Here is a 15,061-nt window from a genome sequence, read left to right on the forward strand (position 1 = left end):
CAGTCTCAGGAAAGATCATACAAATCCAAAGTAAAACAAGGAACGTGACAATCAATCTCGCATATGTTTTCACCTGTAGTTTTTCAGGACCTGATTAAAAAAATGTTGTGACTAATAAAATTTTACTACAGCAGAGACACCCTGCTCTGCACTGATCTGATGAGGACAGATTAGCCATGTAAAGTCAGCTGAGTGTTTTAGTACATTCTATGCAGCACAGCCAGGTGACAGCGCAGTGTGGACCCCCGCACCAGGATGTATGCTGAAAGCACAGCAGGAGTTTCTGCTGTGCTGCTCTCACCTGTAGGAAATGTTGAAGCCGGTCAGGTTGTAGGCAGCATCGCTGAAGAAGTGCAGCAGAGCGAAGCCCGACTGGGACACCACCTCAGGAACCGTCTCGTTCGCGTACCGTTCAGGAACAATGAGACCACTGCAACCATGAAAGAAGCAGCATGACAGGAGAGGCTTTCAGATTCTAGTCCATTCACTGCAACACATGCTCACTCCCGACTCGTCACATATTGACACATGGTTAAAGGACCCAAAGGAAGTTTTGGGAGTACCCCTCTCGTCAAAATGTGACAAGCTGGCTGATCCAATCAGAACACGGCTCCCCAACCTCGGGTCTGCTACCCGGAGCCGGCATCGGACGCACAGTGGAAACGGGACCCGACCCGCAGCGGTAACAAAATGTGACGAGCTGGCTCCAATTGAGGCTCCCAACCTCTCCGGGTCTGCTACTGGGACGCGGAGTGCGCTGGTATACCCGGAACAGGAGCCGGCACCGGACCCGCAACTGTCCCAGAACCAGACGCCCGGACCCTTTTGATTTAATTGGGTCTGCATTGAAACCACCCGATGAGTCATCTTGTGACGCGCTGGCAGCTGTCAGTGACTTTTTTTCTCTCATAAGAGATCCTGAAACACAGATTCTCAACCATAGAAAATAACTTTACTTTAATTTCTGCCTCATAAACTCACTAAAATGTTGTTTATTTTTAGTGAAAGACGGAACGAGTGATGTTTTCTCATTAAATGGGGAAAAAGAAAAATGATAGAGGTTTTGTTTTTTTTACTTTTCTTTTTTATATAATAAAATAATAATAAAAATTATTATTATCAATACTATTATTACTATTATGTCAATAATATAAAATGAATGACAAGAACAAAATACAATTGATAAATAAATAAATAATTGATCCACAAGACCAACAGACTCCAAGTTTTTCTGATTCTTGACAGCTGTAGGGTCAAGAGAGAATTTAAAATAAATTAAGTTTTTCATTTTTCATTAAAAAATGACTGTAATGAAACAGGTTTGTGTCTGTTGTGTACTTGGTTTAATAAAACATCAGTAGGTGGCGCTGTGTCATCCATTGAATGAAACAGTACTAGAAGAAAACATTTGTAGTTTTTAGTCTTTCAGTCCAACGGTGCTGTCTTCTTCCTGTTTTTTCTCATTTTTCAAAACAAGCACAAATATTTCTTATTCTACATACCGTATTTTTCGGACTATAAGTCGCACCGGAGTATAAGTCGCAGGGGCCAAAAAATGCATAATGAAGAAGAAAAAACCATATATAAGTCGCACTGGAGTATAAGTCGCATTTTTTTCAAGTAATTTATTTTACAAACTGGTTGAAAAAAACGATATTACATCATCCTGGAAGGTAAGTTATAACATTCATAAGTGAATAGAAAACAGGCTGAATATGTGTCAACACATATTCACATATTAGCATCATGAAAAAAACTAAAAGGTGTAGCATTTATATAACATAACAGTTTTATTTAACTATAGACTCAAGAACTCATCAACTTTGTATCTTTACTGTAATTAATTGCACACAATCTCACTCCATATCACTAAATCCGTTAAATTCTTCGTCCTCTGTGTCACGTCTGAATAACTAAAGTAAATAAAATAATTGCAAAGATCACCATAAGAGTGCACTCTAGACTTACGGTCCATATCTCATCTCATTAAAAATTCGTATATAAGTCGCACTGGAGTATAAGTCGCAGGGACATTCAATCTATGAAAAAAAACGCGACTTATAGTCCGGAAAATACGGTACTTTCATTATTCACAGAGTGGTTTACGACCTTCATTTTTGGCGCGAACCACCTGCGTGCCTCATATACATTTGCCCATTTGTCACAGCCCGTATCCACCTGGTCAAAGGCAGCTTGACCAGGGCTTAAAGTCTGGGAATGTGACATCAGAGAGAAGACATTGAAGATGCAGCTGAATCAGAGCTGGATGTTGAAACGAATAGAATCAGAGGAACGTGTTGGGGCTCTGAGACAAGAATCAGACGCTGTAAGCATTTCAGAGACCACTACTGCTTTCCTAACACGAGGTGTTACTAAAAAGGGAGCTTAAGTAAATCGAATATCTAGTGACATTTTTGTGAGATGCTACATTAGTTGACATTTTCTAAAAGACTGCTTTAAAACACTGGAAGCTGTGATGTTTCACAACAGATCAAGAAAATGATTGAAAACTTTTAGAAAATATGAAAATCAAAGGATTGAATAAAATAAGACCAGATAAAACCCTTAAAAAGTTCTCACAAAGCCTGAAGAAAATGGTATCTATGAAAGATGCTTGCTTTGTGCAAAAAAAATCTAAAAAATTAGAGTTAAGATTTTCCACAATATCATTTTAACCTGAAATGTAAAACAATGATGACTGAAACCAAACTGATGAAAGGGAAACCTGTTTTCAGTCAAACTGAGAGCAGGCCTACCTGAAAGCAGCAAGTAGAGGGGCATAAATGGAGTCGCCGTCGTACACATAGAGGTGGTCCCAGCTGCACTCAGTGGCAAAGTGGTTAAACCGCAACCGCAGAATGGTGTTGGGCCTGAAAAACACACAACACGGCTTAAAACACACAAACACATCAAGGATTAAGAACTTTTTCCAAATATTCCTCGTTCACAAAAGTGTCCTGAACCGTAAGAAAACAAATGTAGTTTCTCGTAAATACTATTATTTATATAAACTGGGTTTACAGGGTTAGTGTGCCAATTTATCTCTATTTACCGATGAATTGTCTTATTTCATGTAAGCCTTTCAGAGCTGCACTGACATTTTTAAAGTTCACTTGCTGAAATGGTCCAAACCTGCAAACTTTAACTATTAAGGAAGGACTTAAACTAAAAAAAAAAAACACGAGTCTTCACATGTTAACATTCCAAACCGCCCCATAAACTACTATGTTTCCTTTATTGACTTCACAGTATTATCCAAGAAGGTTCCTAAAAGGAGTGCATGGTTTAAAACGTGTACAAAGTGTTTAAATTAAGCTGGAGCCCAGGCTGAGACGCCAGCGGCAGACATCTCCGCCTTTCAATTGAAAACATTCATGCAAATATTAAATCAGTCTCGGCTCTAAATTTAGTCCAAAATGAAATCATTCAAGTGAGTTTTGGAGAAAACAAGGAAACATTGAGTGTCACTAGACAGGAACTAAAAGGACAAAAAAATATGAATGGTCACATTTTTGTGATTTTTTTGGGGGGGGGTGCATTTTATCACGCGATTGTCCCCCAAAGATATGAAAAGTGGCGTTTTTATTTAGTTAACTAATAAAGAGGAAGTGGTTGCAGCCCCAAGCTTCAGATAGAAAAGGAGACTTGTGACCTGTCAATAATTCATCATAGTGAGGGCTGACTGGAGAGAACTGGAAAGAAAAGTCCTTTTCTACTGTTGAGGCCATTACTGTGAGCTGATAAAGCCCAGCATCAGGAAGGCCCAGCCCAGACTGAGGGCAGCAGGCTGGCCAAGGACTTTAGGAGGGTTTAATCATTACAAGCTCATTTAACACAGTAACTGCTGAACTGATAAGACAGAGAGTAAACAAACCATACAAGACAAAAGGAATGCTTTAAGCCAACACTGCCACCGATTTCTATACTTATATGAAACTGATATGGAACTCAGCAAAAGCCCCTGGTGAGCTGAACCCTCTGCAACAAGCTGAGAGCAGAGGCTGATGGACGAGAAACAGCTCTCTTTTTTTCATCCCTTTCATTCTGTTATTCACATTCTCCCTGCAGTGGAGCAGGAGGTTTGGTTTACCGTTGTTAAATCTCAACACAAGACTAAAGAACTAAACACAGAAAAATCAGCAGCTGCTAAAATCCAAATGTGGAAAATGTTCGTTTGAATGAACAACAAGCAACAGTTCAATGCTTCCTCTTTGCAGCTGCAGGAACCATTGGGATGAAAATGTGTACTTTATTTACCATCAGGGAAAACTCAGACAACAGAGGATCAAAACTAAGATTATGAAATTTGCCTCCAAGTTGTGGGCAGGACTGTTGGTGAGCAGTAAGCCTGCGCTTATTTCCCAAAATGCCTTTATCTACACTTTTTCCCACAAGCCTTTACACCTCCAACCTAACATTATAGGTGCAACAAAAATGGCAACTTAAATATCAGAGCTATCCAGCCGTACAGTTTAGATCCAGATTCAGCTCAGACGAGGAAAACAAAGACGTTCATGGATCTATTGGTCTGAAAGTATTTTCTCAATCACAAATACAATCTTTTTCAACCTGCATTTTTTTTATCTGCTCATTATTCACAACAATTTGAATAAATACTAATAAACATAGTTTTGATCTCAATTTTCTTGTAAACAGAGTACTTACTGCCCCTCTATCAGCCAGGTGCACTTTGTCTTGTACTTGTAGTTTCCAGGACCATCAGTCAAATACCCAGAGGGTCCGGTCAGCCTGAAAGGACAATGAAAGTACACATGAGCAGGAAGCAAAGTCTGGCTTTGACACTTTTGTGGCACCACAATTCATATTTAAACCATTTTCATTCAACCAGAAATGTTGTGTAAGAAAAACTTTACAGAAGCTGTTGTTGCACAAGAGTTGGTGAGCAGAGCTGGAGGAACGCTGGTAAACAACTTCTGACGCATCCCTTATTAGTTCCTGCACACTTGTGGTTGAAATGATTGAACCTCCTAGAAAAGGTGATACAAGCCCTGCAGCGTACGGGGCAGATGTAGACACCAGTACAAGACCTGTTATTGCTCAGTCAGTTCCATCTTGATGACTTGACAAAAGAAAAGAGCTCAGTCATGAAGGCGACACTTGGAACTTGTCTTAGATTGTGTGATTACAGGTGCGGTCTCAAGGCGCACGTTGTGCTCATACAACCAAAACACCCCAACGCCCTGAAGGCCATAAAGACAGCCGAGCACTGGAGTCAAACGTGTTTTCAGGTATCCACAACCTGAAGTAAAAACAGGAATTTCTGTTTCACTTCCTTTCTTCAGAACCTCTTCACTATGACCTCTTCACTCTGTTCATAGAGTGTGCTGAAACGTCAGTTCAACGGTCCTGAGAGCTGTGTGGGACCAGCAGCTCAAGGTCCAAAGACGAGCGTGTTGATGACAACATCACGGACCAAACATGTGCTACCGCGCTTGTGGGAGTGTTCAGCTGCTCAGAAACCCTCAGCTCCATTCGTTCATGGAAAAGCAGGTCAGGATAGGTCTGATGATCTGAGATGGTGATAACACGGGCTCTGATAAATACAGCAGCTTTACATGATAATGTTATTGCTTTTAAGAGCAGCAACATAACCAATACAACAATAAAGCAAAACAGCAAAAGCACACTCTGGAAAAACTTAGAGGACAGTCAAATGTTTGGATCTGGGGGAAAAGCAGGAAACCAAGTGCACTTTTCACAGTTTCAAAGAAGAACCGGCTGCTGCTCCAGCCACAGCCTGTGAAAGCTCAGCCCAGACAGAGTCGTGCTGGATCTCTATGATCAGCTTCTGGTTGTCCATGGTTATGACTGACAACGCTGTGCTGCAACACACTTTGAGTAACCAGAAAATTACGTAATGTTTACGACACGCTGAAACCGGCAAGTTCAGCGGAAAGTTTATTTTATTTTGAAAATATACCGGATGCACTTTAAATTCGCTCGCGTGGTTTCCGGTTTAAGTCGTGAATAACCACAACTTCACAGAAAGTGATGACGATCAGCTGCGGCGTCCGTCAAAATTTGAACCAAACGTAACGAATTTGCAGCGACGCAGAGGTCAGTCCTCAGACGCAGGACGTGAACGCCTGCAGTGGGAGTTTCTCTCGCACTTTTAATGATACGAAAAGACTGCAGCGCACGCAACTGAGTCGTAACGCTAGCGGTGTAAGCCCGGGGTGAGACTGCTGAGGACAAAGAGGGGGAAAAGAACAAAAAATAAATAATAAAAGAAAAAGAAAATAGCATTTTTTTAAATAAGGATTACTCATTTAGCATTTATTTAATTTAGATGAGTTAAATGTATAAACTGATGTCTGAGGTTCACATAGATGATAAACTATGTAGGTTTTTACATCCTGTTGACCTGAAGACGTCTTGTTTGCTCAACTCTACCTCCAGAATGAACAGATTTGATATGCAAAGCAAAACTTTGGTATAAAGTTTGATCTTCTATAAGTTATAAGCACATATCTTATGCTGCACAACATTGGTTATAAATATATACATCACATTTTGAGATTTTTCATTATTAAAAAAAGAAGGTGATGAATGCAAATCCACATTTCTTAAAGGCTAAAGTAAGACTATGCAGCTCCTTCTAGGTTTTGATCAGTAGAAATCAAGCCCAAATGGCTCTTTTACTGTTAAAGGTTGCCGACCCCTGCATTACACTGAACAGGTTTGCATTCATGTAGAAGATCTCAAAAAGTGGAAAGAGAAAGCAATCCATCAACAGTGCTCTGCAAAGGACAGCGTGCAGAAGAGATGAGAGCAGAGCAAACATGACGCCCCATTCAGAAGTGATAACAGGCCCGTCCAAGAGCACCGATCGGAGTAGAAAGAGCGCTCAGACAGAACGGAGAAACATTTTCGTGCACTGTGCAGGTAAACAAAAAAGTCCATAGTTAAAGGATGGGGTGGGGGGTGTTTAGGTATCATCCTACAGAAAACAACAAGGCTCGATTATTCAGATATTCTCGTGTTTGGTGATAGGATCATATCTTGAAGAAGATATAATCAATAACTAAAGGTTTTATGATGCATTAGAATCACTTCATGAGATGATTGGTTGTACACACGTTCTGAGTACCAAAACATTAGCAAAAAAATCTCTTAAAAATGAAAGGTGATAAAACCGTCCATCCATACATTTCCTTAATCACTATATTCCAGTTCAGGATCATAAGGTTGCTGGAGCCTGTCCCAGTTACTGAAGGGCAAATGGGGGGGTTCACCCTGGACAGTTCATGGGACCAATGCAGGGAGTTACAGGCAAACAACAACCCACTCATATGAACACCTAAGGGACAATTTAGAGTCATCAATTAACCTATAAAGCAGGTTTTGAACTGTGGGACAGAGCCATAGAAAATCCACACATGCATGAACAGAAAGGACCCAGTTTGCTGTGAAGTTAAGCACCACAGACCTGCTGGTTGAGAGGTTGACTCATGATTGGAAGATGGCAGGGTGTCCTTGATAAAGACACTGAACTCCACAAAGTCCTGGTGGTTATAAGTTGGTGCTAGTGTTAGACAGTGGAGCCGCCATCAGTGTGTGGGCATGAGTGAATGGGACCTGGACAGGAAAGCACTTTGGGCCTCAAAAAAATGTAGAAAAGGGTGATGTGAAGCCTCGTTTCCACTGAGCGTTCCGGTTCAGTATTTTGAGCATTTCCATTGTAAAAAGGACCAGTTAACAGTTCCGACCCGTACCTCTTGAGGGCCCCCATTCATGTAGATCCATAGAAAAATAGAACGGGATGGTTGGGGCGGAGCCACTGTTGCCACCCGTTTATTGGCAGAAAGTGATGACAACATTAGAAAGCAACAATATAGCGCTAAGCTAGCGATATTGTTTTCCTCTTTACAGCAGTATTCCTCTTAGCCCCAATCTTCTTTCAAACAACATTAAACTCCTGTTATACATGATGTACAAAAAGTACATTGCGCTGTTAACAAGGTAATAAAGACAACTAGAGATCAACAGAACACAAACGATTAAATACCTAAGGGGGTCCTTAATAACTGAAATAAACTCTCGCCAAGCATTTCATCACAAGTCTTTGGTTTGTATTTGGCTGATTCAGATGTCATTTTTCTTCAATAATTCATTGTGGTTACAGGCAGATGTGACATTATATAGCTGTTCTCCTTTTGGCATATTGCATCTGAGGCTGCCATTGTAAATCAGCTTTCACAGCTCTAAACTGTGGTTTTGAAGCCCCAACATTTTTAAACATTATAATAGCCGGAAAGTGCAAAGTTGGAAATTGAACAAAAGTGGTTTGTAGTTTCAAGGACCAACAGCCGCTGGTTACCTCACAGGCCACGCCCCTTTGTTTGTGCAGCTTTAATGCCCAATACGAAATAAAACCAGGATCATAAAACTAAAACGCTGCATCAGTTTCTTACTGATATAAATTTAACTATGAAGGTTAAACATTTATTTGGAAGTAGGCTGGTAAGAAGCAAACACTTCCTGGTATGTTATGAACTGGAGATCACGGAAGCAGGTTGGCATGAGAGACGAGCTACAAGGCTGTTACCCAGTGAACTGCTGTGGCTTCGCTTACTTTTGCTTTTGAGATTGCTTCATTTCAGAATAGGAGTGTCAGACTGAATCGAACTGGAAGCCAAAATCCAAAAAACAACTTAGGTCGCGGGCCGAACAGGATAAACATTTATTGAACACTCTAAAACCACATTTTTAAAGCTTTAAAACAGTATTTTTTTAACATAATTATGAACTAGGTATATAGCATTACCTGAGATAATGCTAGTGTGAATGCTGTAAGCTGAATTTGGCCGCTGAAAATGCTGAAGCTAATAGCCAGCTAACATATTAGCTAAATGCCACATTAGGATAACAGATAACAAAAATAGCTTAACTTCTAAACAGCCAAAAAAGGCCATTAATAACAATGACATAAAATGATCTGGAGGGCCGGACATAATTACCCAGAGGGCCAGATCCGGCCCCCGGGCCTCGACTTTGACACGTGAGGTTTAGAAACCTAAAGGTAGCTCTTTGACAATTTCCAAATACTACCAAACATAAGTGTAATACTTGATATATACACTTGCACGAAAACATATTTTTGACATTGGAAAGATGCAACAGTAAAAACAATGAAAAGCAGAGGAAAAGCTTCAAGTGAAACAAAAAAACAAAAAACATTGGCTACTAAAAATGATATTCAAAACTAAAAAGGAGCAGAATGCCAGCGATAAAGCAGGTTTCTTTAAAAGTGGTGACAAAGTAAGTTTATATGGTTGAGTACATTGTTGTGTCTTGTTTTTTTATTTGTAAGAAAATGTCAAAAAGATTTTTCATTGACTAATGAAAACTAAAGAGGAGACAGAAAGCCATTTATCAACTGGTTTACTTCATCATTTTTAGCTTTTAAAAGCAAATTGATCAAGTCCAAGCTGATTTAGAGAAGTCAGAAATGTGTGGTTTTTGAGCTTCTGCAAAAACAAAATAGTGATTTTCTTAAAACGCAAAGCTCTAAAGGCTTCATTGCATAAGTTCATTCACATATTCAAGTTGGCTTTTTACACGTTTCAACAATGACAAAAGCTGATTGTTTGAACCAGGGCTGAGTTGTAAACCACTTCATTCTGAGCATACATGTGAGATTCAAGAAGCTTGGCTACGAATGGGCACGCTCTTTACCTGTGCTCAGCAATCGGCTAGCTAAGATGCAGAAAATCAGACTTCTCCTTCTCTGACCTATGGAGGAAAATGGATGAGGCAGCAGCTCTTATGCTACTTCTGCTTTCAGCTTAAAAAGGAAAGCACTGAGCTAAAACAGCACACAACCCAACCCAGCCTACAACTTCCCCACTAAAGTTTGGTTTGGGTGGAGAAGGTCCATCGAACGTTGAAGAAAACCAGATTGAGAACAACCAGACACGGAAAAATTTTGTTGGCAATTGCAACTCATCTGAGCTCAATTTTCAATTAAAATCACGACATTGATGGCTTCAAAAGTTTGTCTTGTCTCTTGAGAGTATGCAAAAAGAGGAATTATTCTTTACAAAAGACACCACGCTTAAAATAAGTCTACAAACCGAACTTTGAAGACAGAAATCTGGAGTTTTTGACGTAGCTGAACATGTTGGAATCTACCAACAAATGGCAAACATTACATGTCACCATTGACTGCCTATCAAAAAGAAACGGATAGAGTGACCCCTCCTCCATGGCATTCCAAACAGGAAGTACCTGCTGGTTCCAAGAAGCCAAAATCCCATAGACTTCTATAGAGAAATAAACAGCTGCTACTCAGTCATTCTGTTGGTCAGAATAACAATTCTTGCTCTGCTTTCTTTTTTCTTCTGGATAATCTCATTTTATTGCATTATATTTTTTCTGTAGAGCAAGTTATTCACATTTTAAACTGACCAATCAGATGTCTCAATAAAAGTAGGTGGTGCCAGCTGGCCCCCATGTCGCACCTTTAAAACATGATTCACTTATTATCCAGAGAGCTTCCAACAAGCTCACTCCTGATTGGCAAGAGTGGTTGCCAAAGAAATGTTGACACAAATTAAATCCGACCAACACTGCTCGCTGACGACTTCTGGCTCTAACATGGTGACATCTGCATTGCTAAAAAAAAAGGACTGAAATGACTTAATTTGGTTGGGTCTGGAAGTAAAACATTGTCTATAGGTGACATATAGTTATGCAGCAATTCTCCAACAAATAAAAAACAGTATGTTACACCATTAAAGCGGTTAAAACGTTTACGATAAAAGTGCTGTGCTAAATAGAAAAAATCTTTATTATTTAGTGTTTTGTTACATACACCAGGCTTGGTATTTAAGCCAACTAAAAGGTTTTCTTCATTGCTAGCTGCCAATAGACTCTTTTCACAGTGACGTCACACAAAATGACGACAGGGCAGTAAATGCAAATGGTCACTTCCAGTGTTCAGGTTTAGAACGGTAAAGTGGCAAATGGCACAGCGAATATTTTAAGTGCTGCTATAAAGCCACGTATTTTCAGCTTTCAAAATAAGAGCTGTCAAGACAGAAGTTCAACTCTGGCCGTACGCATATAGAAAATTACGTTGGAAAAATCATTTCCATATATATAATTTTGACAGTTACAAATTTGGGGGAAGCAGCTGTGGAGCATTCTGAAGGAGGAATACTCACATTTACTCACATTTGATCTGAGGGGGAAATACAACCAGGTAGGACATTTAGAAAGGAAATATTGTACAAATTTTGGTTATAATTAGAAAACCATCACTAACAGTAATAAAAGGTTACTTTTCATTATTCACCTAAAATTGCTGTAAACAGCGCTCAGCAGTCAGCTTTCCGTTTTAAGCCATAGACATAATATACAACCAGAAGTCATTCTGCACACTCGTCGTTTTGTGTGACATCATGTGAAAAGAGTCTATTAGCAAATTCAAATTAAAAAAGGATTTTCATGATTTTTGTAATCAACAAATCACATATTGAACCCAAACAAAGCTGTGGCCAAAGCAAACAAAAAAAACAGGGTTTGAACATAATTGTAGAAAAAGTAAATCCATGCATTTCAGAGCAGCTATGATTAGTCGACTAATTGACGACTGATCAACTATTAAAATAGTCGATGACTAATTTTAATAGTTGATCAGTCGTTACTTTATATTATATGGAGTCAGAGTGTAATAAAGCTGAACGCTATGATGGCATTCTGCTAGCTTTTTGGACTTTTTTGGCATTTATTGTGATTTTTTAGGCTATTTTGGAGTTTAGCTAATATTTTAGCTGGCTATCAGCTTTAGTGTTTCCAGCTATTAGCTTCAGCGTTTTTAGATATCAGCTTCATCATCTTCAACTATCAGCACTAACATCTTAAGCAGCCAAATTCAGCTTACGGCATTCAAACTAGCATTATCGCAGGTAATGCTACATACTGTTTCTAGTTTTTAGTTAGTTTAAAGCTAAGGATGGTTAAGATGTGTGCTTTACATCCAGTTCGTGCATGACCCGATTAATTTTTCGGCTAATCAACGATTATTTTTTCAGATTAGTCGAATCGTTTGTGGCAGCACTACTCTAGTGACGTCACTACTCTCAGTCCAGTTCACATATCCAGTCAATGCACGGGACACCGCTGAGTGTAGTTCTCCTGATTTGACCCCTGCCCTAAACTACAGTAATCTCAATCAGCTCTTTGTGAAGAGTTGAATCCCTGCTGGTTATTATTATTTGTCTGTTGACATTTTACCTGATTTTTATGATAAACGATTTGCAAAGAATGCGCCATTTGTCTTGTTCTCTGAGATATAGCCTTTATATTCGGCAGGTTATAAAAGTTAATAATTTCAACAGCCATAAGCTTTACAGCTGAAAATATATTCATGTCACACAAACGGATAAGTCCGTGAAAAGCTCGTCCATAGCTGACATGTTGATGCACTCTGAGGTTATTTTTAACAGCATTCTGGACAATAGTGATGAGAACATCACGGCTAGTTTCAGAACGCGTCTCCTCCCGCCGCTATATGTGGAGATGAAGGCCCCGTTCACAGCCGATCGCATTGATCAGATGAGGCTTTATCCCCTTGGTGTGCTCAAGGTACCTGAAGCGCCCTCCGCAGTGCTGGCATTGGTCCCCGACCCAGCCGGGCAGGCACGCGCAGCTGCCCGTCACGGCGTTACACTGTCCGTTCATGCAGGGTTTGTCGCATTCCTTCGCCTCGGTGGAGCCCGGCAGCCCGGAGAGCAGCACGGCGGCGGACAGCAGGATCCCGGTGGTGAGCATCAGCCAGCTGCCCGTGCAGGCCCACCGCGGCGCTCCGTACATTCTCTCTGAAAAGATGGCTGCTCGAGGCAGTCGCTTCGTCGCTTCAGGGATAACAACCCCGCGAGCTGTCCCTGAGCAGGGCTGCTGCTGGCGGAACGAAGGCGCGGCGTCCTGGGACGCGACCTGCGGTGAGTCCGGAGGAAATGGTCTGTACCGGCGAGCTGGTTTACATGTTTCCAGAGCCCCCGCTCCCTAGCGCCGCACCGAGCCGCATATTGACATCCAGAAGTGACGTCATAGGGACGGAAATGCGCAACATCCCGGGAGCACGCGCGCGCAGGACTTCAAAACAACTTTTGAAGAACGGAACACAAAGCTCCGGCCTCCAAAACGCAAGATTTTTGGCTTTCAGGCAGTGCTTTAAGTGGACACCAAGAAGTGGTGGTGCTCTCTGTATCGGAAGTCGAAACATAAAATAGAATCTTGAATGTAAATATTAATCGATAAAAAGAAGTCCTTTTTTCAACGTGTCTTAATATGAAATAAGAAAGAGGGAGCTCAAGTCTAGTCTAAAAATAAATGTAATCAAACACTAACATGTGTTTGTAAAATTTCAATTGGTGTAAAATTATAACATTCATTTTCAGTTTGATGTAATAATAGACAAACAGGCAACAAACAACACTGTAACAAAAATACTGATTTTATTTGTCAGAATAACCCTTTTTGAACAAGCGTGTATTTTCCTTACACGTCCTTCTTGCAAATTATTTTTTTTCCAGGATATTTTTTGTTCTTACCGTAAGTTAGTCAAGTTAAAAACTGACCAATCAGACGCGTCAAATGACAGCGTGTGGTGCCCGCTGGCCCCCACCTTGAGCATTTGATTGACATCTTCTCCCGAACTGCTTTCGCTTTGTTTCCTTTTTTCCACTTTTTTTCTTAATAGTTGTTTCTACATTTTATGAAATTACTGTTTTATATTTTTAATTGACAACTCAATCTGTTGTTTCTGTTTCTGCTGTTGTCTTGTATCCTTTCTGTATTGCATTGTTATGGCGGAAGTGTCTGTGTAATTCCCCGTGTCACGTGACAGTGGTCTAAAAATCAGTGGTATAAAAATCCTGCTTTTAGAGTTTTTAACATGTCTGTGTGTCATTTTTCTTTCGAAAGAGAACAAATGTAATAAGAAATCATTTTTTTTTTTGTATTTCCGAGTATTTCTCCTTTTAAATCTCAGTCAAACACACTTTTTGAATGAATGATCTTCTTTCCATCAACAGCTCTGCTGCACATGCACTAAACCCTCATCTGTTCCTAGCGTGTCTAGTTCAGGTGCTGGAGAAGAGAAGATTCTGGATTTTTTGTGTGAGTTTCGTCCAATACTTACGGTAGCAGGACTGAGAACGCTGGAAAATCTCCACCATATCAAGAACTCTGAGAAACCAATGATTGAATGTATTGATCACAGCAACGTCAATAAACATTGGAGAATTAGCTAAAAGAGTCTTTGGTGAACTGGAAGGAGAAAGAATCAGGATTTTGGAGGAAGTTCTGTCCATGAAGATCTTCACTTCTTCATCCAAGCTGTAATCCAGCTCAAAAGTGTCTGCTTATCCGTCTCTTTTTGGTCTTTTTTAGGACATCTTATTTATTTATTTTTATTCATTTGAAATAGTTTATATTTGATTTATTTTTTGTCTTAAAATATATATTTATGTATTTTTTGTTTCTTTTTATTTACTTATTTTAATGTTCTGTTTAGCTAACAGAACTGATTCCTGTTTCAAAATTGCACACACAAAAAAAATCCATGGTTGAGAAAATCTTTATTGATAACAGAATTTATTTTCATCAGAAGGGAATTAGTTCAAATCCAGCATTTGAAATCCTGTTGTGTAATTTTGGTATCTTGTTGAATCGTTTCTTATTTTCACTAAATTACTCAATACACTATAAATATTAATCAACATCAGGATAATTCTTTACATTTTTATAATGTATTTTCTTTATAGATATGAGTTTGTGTTTTAGTAATAGACTACATAGTAGTAAATCACTGATTTAAAAATGAAGAAGATTTCAAATAATGTATGTGTTATTGTTGCCTTTAAAAGTTAACTTTTATTTCAATTTTATTTATTTATCCGGGACAGTGGACATTAAATTAACCCAGCAGCTATTTTATATCTGTTGTCCACGGACAAATGTTTAAAAAATATTATAAACAACATAATATTAAAGTTTATACTAAGGAGGTGAGGCAAATTAAAATTTAATG

General features: G+C 39.5%; 1 protein-coding gene across 5 annotated transcripts in view; it reads right to left on the reverse strand.

Moving 5' to 3' along the window:
- The window catches only part of atrn (attractin), a 130,813-nt gene extending 117,712 nt beyond the window's left edge, over window positions 1–13,101 (reverse strand). The window contains exons 1-4 of one of the 5 annotated variants that reach the window (XM_024262193.2): window positions 12,617–13,099; window positions 4,666–4,749; window positions 2,757–2,870; window positions 302–430 (exon numbers count right to left, since the gene is read on the reverse strand). In XM_024262193.2, coding sequence (XP_024117961.1) covers window positions 302–430; window positions 2,757–2,870; window positions 4,666–4,749; window positions 12,617–12,840 — 551 coding nt within the window. In that variant the 5' untranslated portion in view covers window positions 12,841–13,099. Of the gene's footprint in view, window positions 1–301; window positions 431–2,756; window positions 2,871–4,665; window positions 4,750–12,616 lie in introns of all 5 variants that reach the window. The other 4 variants (XM_024262268.2, XM_036210090.1, XM_036210089.1 and 1 more) reach the window with 4 other exon arrangements.
- Between the last annotated feature and the right edge of the window lie 1,960 nt (window positions 13,102–15,061).

This window comes from Oryzias melastigma, linkage group LG22, assembly GCF_002922805.2.
Source record: "Oryzias melastigma strain HK-1 linkage group LG22, ASM292280v2, whole genome shotgun sequence".
Taxonomy (NCBI): Eukaryota; Metazoa; Chordata; class Actinopteri; order Beloniformes; family Adrianichthyidae; genus Oryzias; species Oryzias melastigma.